General features: G+C 37.2%; 1 protein-coding gene across 1 annotated transcript; it reads right to left on the bottom strand.

Annotated features, from left to right (window-relative positions):
• Positions 1-7,684: 7,684 nt before the first annotated feature.
• On the bottom strand, positions 7,685-13,233 carry LOC107791136 (protein LAZ1). The gene is made up of 8 exons (XM_016613147.2): positions 12,825-13,233; positions 12,678-12,734; positions 12,245-12,353; positions 11,588-11,772; positions 11,403-11,491; positions 10,519-10,780; positions 9,607-9,858; positions 7,685-8,284 (listed from the first exon to the last, which is right to left on the bottom strand). The coding sequence occupies exons 1-8, from the start codon at positions 12,999-13,001 to the stop codon at positions 7,943-7,945; spliced, it is 1,473 nt and encodes a 490-aa protein (XP_016468633.2). The 5' UTR covers positions 13,002-13,233; the 3' UTR covers positions 7,685-7,942.
• Positions 13,234-14,255: the final 1,022 nt, after the last annotated feature.

The raw sequence follows: 14,255 nt of genomic DNA on the forward strand, positions 1-14,255 counted from the left end.
TATGTGTTACTAATAGAATTCTCCCATAAGAATATTTTAATCGATAATATGTTTGTCATTTTTTTTATATTTTTACTAGATATATATTTACTTATCAAATATTTAATAAAGTAAGATTGAAATATTTAAGTAACAAAAAACTCGAAAACCCGACAAAACCGAACCAATCCAAACCGATATAGTTGGTTTGGTTTGGTTTTGATAAAAACTGAACTAACCCGATCCATGTACACCCCTAATCGCAGCGGAGATCTTGCCAAAGATGCGCGCGGCGCATCACTTGAGTGTCTTTCCTGCGGGATAGACTTGTGGACTGCCAGAGGGCATTGTCAAGGTGAGGAGATAGATTCGAAGGAAATAGCGAAGCTTCAGAATTGGGCGGATTTCCAAGTTAGAAGGTGTCATTCTGGAAGAGGTACACCGAATGATCGGGGACCATTGAGAGTCCAAGAGCGAGGCATAGCCGGACCGGAAAGTCGTGCAAGCAGGACCAAGAGAGTACCTGTCTATATGGCGAGTATAGACGTACTACCGGGAACATTGGGTACTTTTCGAGGAAGTGATAGTTGGAAAACAAAGAGCTTTGTTCGGGAATGCACGATGCTATGACTTTGAGAATGTAGTACTCACCAAGAGTCGTCCCAAGAGCTAGCCGAATGCCAAGTGGAACGAGTGCGCAAAGAAGTATCCTCCACATTGAGTGTAAGAGGATCCGCCTATGCAAGAGGCATAAGGGCGAAGTTGTGAGTCCGGAAGCAAACACATCTTCAAAGGTACTGAGGGCAAGGAAAAGCTACGGGAGCGTTTGGGCTACGGGAGCTATGCCAGAAGGTGTGAAAATACTAAGGGAGTAGCGCCAAAAGAGCATGTTGATGTGCTTACCATTGAGGGAAAAGCTTCAGACGGACATGAAGGTCATGAGGGTCATGGTGGTTGACTAGTGTGGGTCAACAACAAAGTTAGACACTATATGGTGCAAGTGCGGAGGCACTTTCCAAGTGAACACCGAAAGGAGGGGAAGTGCAGAAGGCACGCTTCGAAGATACTTGGGGGAGAAGTACAAGGGGCACGAATCCATCTTGAGCAGGACTTCGAGGAAGTCCGACCCACAGGATCAAGGGAACCGCGAAGTACATACCTAAAGGGGCAGACTCCGGGATGTCGTAGGCCATGATGTGTCATCGAGGACGATGAAAGAATGAGTGTGGGAGGATGTCACAACCCGCACTTTGGGGTTGTGACTTCGTGCAGATCCGGTGAGAAAAGGCCCTTCTGATTTTCTGACGTAGACATGTCTACTCAGGGAACTTAGGCTTTTTAATTTTAAGCATATATAAGGGGGTACAGGTGTTGAAGCTCCGACCTGCTTCCCCCATACGTGCTGCCACCAAGCCGTATTGAAAGAGCTACCTTGAGGGGGAACCTCAAGGGCCTGCCTGGATGACTCAAAGGAGTGTCTTAGGTATCCATACGAGTTAGGTAACTCTATGGACGGCGCAATGCCTTCGGGCTATCATTGGGCACCAAACGGGCGCTGGAAGCTCGACGCGTGGGACGGTCTGCCCCGCGTGATGCCGAAATATTGGACAAAGACCTCTGTGCCGATTGGATACTTGAAGCACCTATCTTAGGGGCCTCAAGTGTCAACTTGTGAGCTTAGCTTGAGTTCAGCTATGCGAGCAAGGGTCCGTTGGCCTAAACGTGCAGTTGTGGGGCGACACTGCACTATACGGGATGGAAGTGTGTCGCGAGGGCTATGTATGGGCATAGCACGAAAGACGCACATGACAATAGCCAAGGACTAAAGGTTGCCTTACTGGGGCGAAGCACAAGACGGTTGCGGATGCAGTAGGCTAGTATCAAGCTTGAGGATTGGATTGTACACGCGAGAGCGACGCTCAGTTCTATGCGAGGGACAAGACATGTCCTAAGCCAACCCCAGGGCGCGCATGGATTATGACACTAAGACGAGGAGTGCCAAAACATGTCGAGGCCAAGTGCCTAGACATCCTATGGGCGGTGTGAGTACGTGATTTTTGCCCGACTAAAATATTCCTACAAAAATTCACAAATAGAGTTTTTCTTAATTGTTTTAGTTTTTATAGAATTTGAAGGAATTTTGGTTAATTGTTGCTTGCATTTAGTTGCATATTTAACATTTTAAAATCATAAGAAAAATACCAAAATGTCTAAAGTATTTCATGCATAACATTTAGGTCTTAATTGCATTTAGGATTTAATTACATAAGTTAATTGCATTATTAAATAAAAAATCAGAAATGTAGGACATTTTTACATTTTTTTAGCTTTCAGTTGCAAATTAGTAATTTTCTTTCATTTAGTCTTAATTAAATATTTTTATGTTAGAAATAGATAATTAATTTAATTTTACAAATTGAATTTGATGTAGGACTTAGTTTAGGATTTTTTTAAAAAAATTGTTATTAAATTTATTAAGCTAAAATTCAAGGAAAAGAAAAGAAAACTTGCTTAATTCCGGATTGGGCCACAAACATTCTCAGTGGCCCAATTGCCCCAATTCATCTCCAAATCCAACTCGCCCCAAGCCCAAACCCCCTCACCCGGTCCAGCCCCATCACTTAACCAAAACGACATCGTTTCAGTAACGGCGATCTTAGCCGTTGATTTCCTTTGATCGAGCGGCCCATAACTCCCCCTCTAACCCCTTATATCTGTCGGAGACCCCCCCAAACCCCCCCCCCAAACCCCTGAGACCCCTCTCATTTATCCTCTCTCTCTCTCACTCAACAAAAAAACCCCAGCCGCCCCCAAACCCCTCAGACCCCTCCCATTTCTCTCTTCTCTCTCAAGAAAACCTTAGCCGCCGCTAAATCCCTCAGTTTTCTCACCGATGGCCTCACCTTCAAATTCCCTCAAATTCACACCCTATAACCCTCATACCCTCCTAATCCCTAATCCCCCATCAATTTCTCCAGAAACCTCCCCAAAACCCTTGAATTCTAGATCCGAAAACCCCCATACAATCTAGTTTCACTCTTTTTCAATTCTTGATGTTTCGAGACTCGATTCGTCTTGAAATTTAAACTAATCGGTTGTTCTCGTGGTGTTATTTTATTTTCGGTTCATTTCGAAAAGTCGATGTTCTATTAAAGTTGTCAGAAAACCTTCTTGTTGTTGTTTTAGATAATTTTCCATTCTTTTTCTGTTTCCTTCTCTTTTGTTTCACAAAGTTTTAAAACTGTTTGTTTCACTTGTTTAGCATAATTTGATTCTCTGTTTTGCATGAATTTAACTCTTATTGTCTGTTTACTTTACTTACTAGCATATTGAGATTCAATAGCGTTGATTCTGATTTGGCATGAGAACACGTAAAGTTGATTCACTAATTTTGTTTAATTAATTTAGGGATTCCGTATTTGAATGTCGAGGTTTAGGATTAAATTAAAAGAGGATAGAAGGGGCGGTAAAAACAGAATTCTAAAGGGTTTAATTGGAAAGAAATCAGGGTATTGTGAGTAGTCATATAAGAAGCTTCTAGACAATAGACAGCTGTCCTAATTTGTTAAGAAAGATGCTGAAAATGAGATAAAATATATCAAAAGTGGACAACTGTCCATTTTTGGTTATTAAAAGATGTCAGTTCCCTGATTTTAAGGGGAGGCTGGCAGATTCCCTCAATCTCTCTCTCGTTTCCTATCACGAGCACATGCTCACATTCTATAAAAGGGGCTCTACACTCCTCACACAGAGGGGGGACTCAGCTTCATTCCTCTCAAAGACAATGAAGAATAGACAGATTTTAGAAAGAATTCTTTGAAATTGGATCTTCTTTTCATTTTCTGAGACTGCTTTCTTCTAAGAGAATACTGAAAATTCCAAGATTTGAGGTTGTTTTTCTCTGGTTTGATGCTGCTGCTGTTGACTAACTGTGCTTGAGGTTCAGCTTTAAAGCTAGGATTATTGCTTGGTTTTCTTTGTTGCTGCTCAGTTTTGCTGGTTCTTTTATTTCTCTCTTAGCCTTTATTTGGCTTTTCAACTGGTCCATCTGTTGTTAGGTATTTATCACAATTCTATACAATGGTTATGTTTCAAAAAGGATTGCTAATTTTCTTTTGTTGACTTATCATTGTGTTTTTAATATATTGACTTAAATCCTAATGTAGCTAAATGGTTTCTTACTGCTGAATCCTTCTTTAAGGCAGATTTAGTTTGGTCATAGTGACATATTGTGTGTTTCAGCCTCGTATGTCTGGCTTGTTAGCTATAAATATTGTTTAAGTTGTTTTGCTTGGATTGACCATTCGTATTGCTTTTTCTTTTCTTCCTACTGATGTTAATATACATTCTCAAGAAATTAACTTTGTTCGGATGAGACAGCCAGTAATATCCTAATCAAACCTGAACATATAGGCCATTTGATTCGCCAAACAGTTTATGAAGAATAGCCCAATGGCTATATCTTTGTAAATTTGGAAAGTAGTTGGAAGCAGAAGCTCTCAGGTGGAGAGCTCAGAATCATATTAGGCATTATGTTGTATAATAAAGGGTTATAAGCAAAGTGCCCTTGATAAAAATAGTTAAGTTTTCTGTAATGTTAAGTTTGAGGATTACTTGCTGATGAACGATTTGTATAAGATTAGCTTGAAATGGTTTTTTTTATTTTTTATTTTTAATAATTCATGAATTCAACTACTGTAATTAATAGCTATGGAGTAGGCTATCTTTGTAAATTTAATCTCCAATTTAGCTTTATACATGATTTCAAAATTTGAACGCATGATGTTCTTCTCCAGATTTTGTCTTAACAGGGATTTCATAAATGGGCCAGACTTGTAACTTGGACCAGCTGGGAGTCATTTGAACGAGTCTGGACCTCAGGCCGTTGGGCCTGGGGTATGGAACCCAATAATATGGCCCGATCGTATATTTGTTCAAAGCTGGTGTAGCTGTAGTGCTAGTATACTAGTGTTGCAAATTTAGAATGTACTTGTGCTGTAAATTTGAGTCAAGTTCGATCATTTTCTTGGCTGGCTGTCGATTATCTCATGATTTAAATTGAGTTGATAATATGTTGGTTTATAATCCCATATAATATTTGCTTCTGAAAATTAAATGTCATCTTGAATAGTTCAGAACACTTAGAAAAGAATGATCTGGCTCTCACCGTGTATCTCCATATTGTTTGTACCTCACATGCAATCTTGAACTTTAGGATAGTCAAACCATGAATATACGTAGTTTTGCTTTAGGCGCGTTTAAATGAATCATAGTGATTATGGGTACGGTTCCCGTGGCATAGTCATGATACGCAAGCCTCAATTCGGGTGTGCATTTCATGTGACCCGACCACAACTTCTATTAATAATAAAACATAAACATGTTGTAAATTGTGGGTGCGTTTCACGTGGCGCGGTTTGCAATATGTGCCAAAACGACAAGTATACGACATCGTAACTTATTCAAGAAATGATTCCATACATCCTAAAAGCAATATTTAATTAAAAGCGGTTAGAAAGTTAAAAATACACAATAGGTTTCAAATATGTATTAAATTAGACAATTAGGCGAATTATTATAGTTGAGCGACCGTGCTAAAACCACGGAACTCGGGAGTGCCTCACACCTTCTCTCGAGTTAACAAAATTCTTTACTCGGTCTTCTGTGTTCGCGGACCATAAATAGAGTCAAATTTCCTCGATTTGGGATTTAAAATAAACCGGTGACTTGGAACACCATAAATTATTCCAAGTGGCAACTCTGATATAAATAAATAATCTCATTTCGATTAATGTTACTTAAATTGGAAAAACTCCCCTATTCCCCTATATCTTTTTTCGGGAAAAAGGAGGTGTGACAGGCGGCACAGTTGGGGCGAGCCTTATGGGCGAGCTTCACCAACAGGCACAAGATCGTGCTTGGAAAACCCGAGAAAAGGAAAGGCTGGCCTGCCGCGAGGGGGAACTACAGGCGCCGCACGGGCAATTCGGTACCGCTGACGAGCGTAAGAAGGTGAGCCCGTGACAATAGGCTTAATACACTATTTCTTAGCATTTGCACACAAATTAAAAAATAATTAGCAATTCAATGGAAATTTTAATTTCCAATAGAGCTTGCATCCATTAAAATATCTAAATTCAACAAAGTTTGAAAAAAATATCCACTTATATCAGTAAGTGTAATAAGCAAGAAATATAACACAGATCCATGAACTATCAAGCACCCAAAGATAAACAAAGTCAATGGGCAGTAGTATTTGTTGAGTTCAAGCACATTCTCTTAACCAATTATTTCTTGGATCGGTGTATTACTAAATCAGCAATCATTTTCGGGTCTAAAACATCATTATTTTTCTCTGTTTGTAGTTCTCTTATCTCTGAATTCGAAATTGGTTTTGTATTTTCTGCTATAACATTTTTTTTACTGTCCAACTATTAAAGAAGCAAATATAAGACGCTATCAGTGAAAGTAATATACAAAGATTCACATTTTGCCGGTCATACAAAAAAGACACATTCATCTTCAGATTAATATTTGTTTCTTGAGAAAAAGCAAGAAATATATCCACTATTTAAATAGGCATTTAATCGATGGCATGCACCTTCAGATCATCAAGCGGTGGCACCATACCAAACTATTACTAAAACATACTTTAGAGTTTAGAATAAAGTGATGTTAAGCTAATATTTAAATAGGCGTATAAAATATATTCTATGATCGTAAAAGCTTTGAATTACATATCAGTAAACATTTGTTAGTGACAAAAGTAGAAATTTACAACAACACTACCGTTTTAATTGCTCATTTTTATCAATATGGAAAGCAAAGATGTAATACAAAGGAATGTGAGTCCAACTTTATGCTCAAACTATAAATAATAGAAATGAGATTTTGACCTTTCTTTTTCTCTTTTTGCTTTTTCCACTGAAAAAAAATAAAAAAGAAAAGGAGCAGGCTTTTGCATCATTATGCTAAGTTCAATGTGTTGTCTTTATCCAGGAAAAAAAAACTGAGACAAACTAATTACTAATTATTTACGTGATACATTTACTTTTGTCAGCTAGAGACTTTGAGTCCACCTTCTACCACTGATCTCTTCCTTCCTTTTTGATTTTTTAATTGTTCTACTATTTCATTTCTCTTTTCCATTACACACCTTTCCAGATTATTAATCAAAAAAAAAAAAACGATTCATCTATTTAGAACTTTTGGAGACCATCTACGTCTATGAATTTGTAACAATTAGTGGAAGCAAATGATTAGGACTGGCTGATCCAAAATTGCTTTTTGGAAATGGAAATGTGAAATTACTTGGTTGATGAATCTTTTTTCTTTGTTCAGTCATCTTCGTAGTCAGTTTTCAAATTCAACACAAAAACTAAAGCTAGGCTTTAAAATGCCAGAAAATGAACTTATAATCAGATTTGTTCAAAGAAGAAATTGAAATATCCTCTCAAAAAAGTTCTATCTGCTCTGAAGAATAACTCCCAAGTAGAAGGGAGAAGCTCTCTCATAAGTTCCACAGAAAATATGATAATTCTCAAAAACAAATCCAGACACAATTATCATGCATGGAAGTCTCAGTGATCACTGTTTCAATCCGAATATCTTTTATCCTTGACAAAAGCCCGTGGCGCGCAATAATATATACCAACCACGTTTCTAATGAAGAACCATAAGCGGCTAACTGATTCAGCTATAGTGAGGGATCATATATTCAGAAGGATACATAACTCTATATAAGATTCCAAGACCCATTATGTGCAACAACAATGACAAAGGAAAATCAATCAACAAGTGCTTTCACAAAATATAGCACTTTCATTTCTAAAGAGGGCAAGAAAACGAAGCCCATTCAAGAGCAAAAGAATAATGTTGTGGAGAATTAAACACCGCAGGTTTCCAACGCAACAGATGCATACATACAAATATTTGGAAATTTTCTTCTCCGCCCTTCTTTCTGCTAATCCTTAGTAACCCATCTTCGACCACGAACTTGAATACCACCAAAGTTCTGATCAGTGCTACTCTCTCCACCACTTTCTGCACTGGTATTTCCAGATTTTTTACGGTGCTTCTTCTTCCTAGAAATGCCACTATCACTAATGCTTCCATTCAAAAGGGGATCATCTATCCCACGTATGACTCTTCGTGTTGGAGATGATGTGGCAACGCCAGTGTCGTCCTTAGTTTTTCTCCCTTTGTCGTGTTTCTTTATGTTCTGAGAGATTTTATGTAATTTTTGAATTCCTTTCTCTACAGGTTCCACTGCATGGGTTACTGTGAATTTCAAGTCATTCACTATCTGCTTGCAGGACCAGAAAGCATTGTTAACAAGGGAGACAGTGAAATAAGGAAACAGTAGGCTCGACATAATAAATTAAAAAAAATTCAAGCTTGGCTATATAGGGTAAACTGGAGCAAGGTCAAATTTGAGCTGCAAGTCTTAGATAAACTTATACTATATATTCCCTACTCAGACCAATTTACATGACAGATTTTGTTTTTAGGAACGTCAACATGTTTGCACCATTCCGCTAATAATAAAACGTATCAAATTTTCACAACTTTCACGAATTATTTAGCTATTCAGAATTTAAACTTTGATGTGATTATATTTCTATCAAACTAATTTTACAACTATTACTTTAGAATTCTTATTAAACCATGATCACTGAAGTTTTAGCAGTGCAAAACTTTCCAGTTTGTCAAAATGCTTGAAACTGCATTACTTTTAAAGTAGCTAAAATTTTTGCTTTCTTCCAACTCCTTTTGTTCTTTGTTTTATGAATCTTGTATTTCTTTCATGACTTTGGTAAGGGGAAGAATTGAGTGATACCAGAAATTAACACGGACTGTATTCAATCACAGGTAAGATCAGAGAACTTCTGCACTTATAATTAGTAACTAAAGTAGGCCGACTTTATTGGGATTGTGAGGACATATTGGAAAGTGAAGGAGCAAACTTCAAATCCCAAGAATTTTTACTTTCAACAACAACAAATAAATATAAACAAAACATGTGATTTCATGCATGATACATGAACTCCTAGTACTAGAGAAATAGAAAAGTAGGAATGTGTGAGTGAGGAGAATGACACAATGTAAAGGGACTAATGATCTATGTTGTCCAGACTCTCAAAAATGTCTCTCAGTGCATGCCGGATCCTCCAAAAGAAGTGCATTTTTGGAGGATCCGACACGAGTGCGGCAACATTTTGGGGAGTCCGCGCAACATAGCTAATGATTAATATTGTTTATGCCTTTCAATTTCTTTGTAACCTTGCATCTTCTTGATGCCTTTTGTTAAATAAAGAAGTATGACAGTCTTCTTGGGACAAACTAAAAAGGCAAGTATGACACATAAATTGGGACACAGAGAGTAGTAACTCTGAGTGGGAGGAGAATACACTCTGATTCCTTGGGATGATCATTTCATCTCTCCTTGAACTCACCCTCATGAAAATCAATACTATCAGGAATTGGATGACACTTGAATCCGCTAAAAAGCATACTTGAAATTTCAGGACTTGCATAGGAAGTTATTAGGTCTAGGCACACTAAATACCTAGCTTCAAAAACAATTTGGGCTCGAAGCATAAATAGCAAAGAGGAAAAGATGCTTACATATTCACCACCACCAATAAAGATATCTTTAACACTTTCTCTGATGGTTGTTCCGCCCCTATCATCAGCGTCGGGTTGAGGAAGACGTAATTTGGTGGGACGTTCACTATCTCTAACCTCGTCAGGATCTACCGGCAAGTCAGCAGATACGTAATCTCCAAGAACTGCAACATCCCCAGTAAAACGCTCTCCCATCAGCTCGTATGGCTTGGCAGGGAAAACATAGAGGTGAACCACAGAAGCAATGCCCATCTGTACTGGATGAATGACAAGAGCTGTTAACCTTCAAAATTTTGTAGGAATATCAAGCATCAATATATCACAAGTAAAAGCTTAGTGCCTATATTCATCAGTACATTCCCCCATCCCTCGACCCTCATAACCCGAATAAACCTTCAGATACATAAAAATCATTGGCAGGGTTTGTGCTTTTTTTTTCTTTTTTCTTTTTTTGGAGGGAGGGTGGGGGAAGAAACATGCATGGGACCCCAAATAAAGAACAAAAGCAGTTCTGCAGTAATCCAGACTCAACCATATGAAACCTCACACCTTGAGGTAAACCAATTCAAGAGCGCTATACAAGTAGTAAAACGTCTCAAGAAGATTTAATATAAGAGCAGCTTTCAACATTAATATGCATCAGTTCCAATACCACATAAGTGTGCATCATACGTGCGGATCAGTTGGCACATAAGCATGCATCAGTTGTAACAAAACAGGTTGAGCAAATGCAAGAACCATCATGTATGCTTAAAGCTATCTTTCAAGCTTCTTGCCCACACCTTAATAGCATAACAAGGAGATTTGTGTGCAATTCACTAGAAGCAATAAACAAAGGCAAAAATCCCGATAGCCAACCAAAATGTATAGTATTAGAAGTAATAGAAACATACCCAACCCCCAAAAAATTACCTCAATGCATATGATGAAATCTTGAACGCTGGATTTAAACTGCAAAGCTTGAGCTATTGGACTTCTAAAGAAACCAAGTGTAGAAAACAGGGCTATCACCACGCCTTGCCACCAAGTTAAGAAAACAATTGACTTGAACATTAGAAACTTGTACAGCGGCTTGATGTGAGATAATTCATCCTTTGTAATAGTATAAAATTGAACTAAGCAATACAATGCCCATGACTGACTGAAATTTAAAACCACAGCCATATACGGATACCTACAAAGACAAGGCATACAATGTAAAAGATATCTTGGACCATTTTACATTAGTTACATGATAAATCAGCAATATCACATGATTTTAAATGTTGCAATATTTCCAGACAAATCTCTTTATAGGAGTATCTACCAAATAGATGCAGCTCTATACCTACAAATTGAATATTGACAGAGGAACCAATTCTGCAACTACAGGAAGATGATAATTAGATGCTAAGAAACAGAACTCTGACCAGATTTGCAAATTTTGATGCCTATGCAGTCACTACCCTAGTACACGTGAAGGATTATGGGATAGACTTCCAACTGGACTTGTGATCCTTCCCCTGGCTGGCAGGCTGTCTTAAATAAAAAAATTGACATAAAGACAAGACTGCTTGAGATTCAATATAAGGCACATTCAAGCAGTCTGATGCTGATGGCGTGACAGAGGGTAAAAAGAAGGGTTTTTTTCCATTAACTGAGTAAAGAGGTAGCAAGAGAATACTGCTAGGGGAAACAAAGAGAAAATGTAGGTTAGGAAGCTCTATTTGATCGAAGGGATGGCTAAAAGGCCAAATCCGGCTAAAAACAAAAAGAAGAGAACAAAGCGAGGGAGCTAATCAAATGACAACACTTACCCACAATTCCATTTGAAGTCTCCTTCACAATATACATCAAAAGTTTCAAGAATCACTGCCAAAGTAGCAGTAAATGCTTTGATTATCACCTGCAAAATTTGTGTGTTATATATATTTAATTCAAGAGATGAGTACAGCTTGTTGGTCCAAAGGGATAAAGGATCTAAGTCAGGTAGCATACTTACATATTGGAAAATTCCAAACTTGATAACTTGGTATACCCACTGACCAAGTTTCCATGGCTTGAAAATATAATTCATGGGAAAATGATGCTTAACAATCCCCTTTTCAGAACCATGCTCTAGTAGTGGCATCTTTGAACCTGCGCGTCCTTCCCTCTTCATAAATTCTATGGTTCTCTTTTCCCCACCTAATTCCAAAAAAGGAAGGGGAAAAAAGAAGATGAAAAGAAAGGAAGAAAGACACAAATGACTGAACGAGTTCATAAAAGAGCTTTGAGAGACATTTTGCCGGTGACAGATGGCATAAATGACTAGTAAGATGAAACAGAGATAAATTTAAGCTTTGCAAACTTCAATTAGAATTTTCACGATACATGGCATCTAAGAATACCACTTAGCAAATAAAGCACGCCAGCCCTTTATATCAAGCAGTCAAATTCAGTTTCCATAGCAACAAGAAACACGTGAGTACGCGCGTGTGTGTAAGAGAAGAAATCTACTGATGAATGAGAAAAGTACAATGAATAGATCTCCTCAAGTTGCAAAACAAGGACATATATTCTTTCTTTAGGCAGGAACGATAATTGGGTTACTTTCCTGAATCTGAATATTAAATGGAAGTCACCAAGTAATCAAATTTAACATAGAAAGTATCCATACCTAAACATGCAACAAGATACCTCCCAAAGCAGTACATGGCAAAGGATTCATAGCAATCACGTAGTATCCCGATGTCAACACTAATCGCTGGATTTACCAATGACACAAACTGAAAAAATAAGCCAGATTAGAGAATCAACCAGGTAAACTCCTTAGGGTTTATGACAATGATTCTAGAAGTTAAGGTAAGCCAGACACTTGGGGCTGATCTTCAACAAAATGGGCTGCCTTTGCTGTGCATTTAACTTAGTGTCATAAAATTATATGATATTGAATTATTGACCTTATCAAGTGATCATGACAAATAATGCATAATTTTGCACAATAACTCAAAGATTTTCTCTATCTGCTGATCCCAACTCATATAAACTCAGGATAACTGGAAAAAGCAAAAGAAACAAAAATAAAAAAATAAAACAAAAAGGGAACTCACTGATTCAACAGCATAACAAGGCACCATCAATATTACTCCAATCAAAAACTTTTGTTCCTGCCATTACCAAACCCCAAAAAAGAAGAAGATACTAAAAATAACATAGAAACAGAAACTGAAATAAAACAGGAAAAAGACAGAAATAACCTCGGGATTTTTGTAAACTGAAAGGTGTTCAAAGATGAGATACGTAGAAAGTGTGATAGTAAGGATTACGAAGAATCCAGCAACTACAGTTGCCCATATTGGCGGCGAATAACTGCTATGAAGATTCTGGATTATTTGATTCAAATAATCCGATGAAATTGATATTATCCTCTGCATCAGCTACGTCTTAGGGTTTATGGTTCGTCGGAAAGTTTGATTTTTTCTGATGATCGGATTTTTTAAATTTGAATTGAATTTTGAACGATCGGTTTGAGGGATTTTGCTTGAAAATCTTTGCTAATTTTGAAAATGGATTATTTCCAAATTGAACTTGTTAGTGTACCATTAGCTTTAACAGTTTTCCTAATTTTGAATTGGTAATACTGTTATAAAAAAATTGGTACTACTGAAATTTTACTGTTAAGAAAGAATTAAAGAAGCCGCCCTTTATTCGGATATTCCGAGGACTCAATGAGAATGTCACATCTTGCAATTAAATTATACGTCGTAGAGATTAATTAACTTTTCATAACAAGTATAAAATTTTTGTAAGCTGCTAGTGTATATATCTTAAGTACTAAACGTGTAACTCGTGGCTAAATTTCATAAATGAACATATAATTATATTTTTTCACACAAAAATTATAGAGCTTTTACTAACTCACATAAAAATTATAATGATCGCAAAACACAAGTTTTCGGTAATATTTTCTTATGTCGTGTTTTTTTTTAATTTTTTTCCAGTCTACTAAATAATAACATATTAAAAGGGAAATGACTCGCACCGACCCAATCCAAAACCTAAATACATAAATTAAAATAATGCTAAAAGTGAATCCTTCCCCCAAAATACCAAGTAATATTTCTTCTTTCTTTGGAGTATTTTGCATGATGTTCTAACCAAAAAAAAAGGTATGAATGATCGGAGAGCTCTTGAAATAATAATCGCTATCAAGTTGAATGAAAATCTTGAAAAACAAAATAAAAGATAGAAGTGTGTATTACGAGAGAAGGATTCACTTTAGTATTATTTTAATTTATGTATGTAGGAAATATTGGATCCACCCATAAGGGGCTTTCTAAGGTCCAATAGGGTTATTAGTTAACCATAATATTCTCTATATAAGTACACTTAGTATGTACACAAAAAGAAGACTCTAAGCAGTATTTTTTCACGCGCTCTTTCTCTCTCTCAATCCAAACAAGAGTTTAGACTGTGGTGGAATTGGAGGTTGTTCCAATACACAGTGACAACCACTGCCTACCAGTAATTCCAGTCGCGGTTCAATCCGTTTTCGCTTCCGCTTCACGAAAAATAAGTAAGTTCTTATTTTACGATGTATTTAGATTAACGTGTTTCTTCATTGGTATCAGGCTGGTTTTCTAGTCCCAAAAATATAATAGAATAGTTTTATTACTCTGAGTGAATCT

This window comes from Nicotiana tabacum, chromosome 21, assembly GCF_000715075.1.
Source record: "Nicotiana tabacum cultivar K326 chromosome 21, ASM71507v2, whole genome shotgun sequence".
In the NCBI taxonomy this organism is placed as follows: domain Eukaryota; kingdom Viridiplantae; phylum Streptophyta; class Magnoliopsida; order Solanales; family Solanaceae; genus Nicotiana; species Nicotiana tabacum.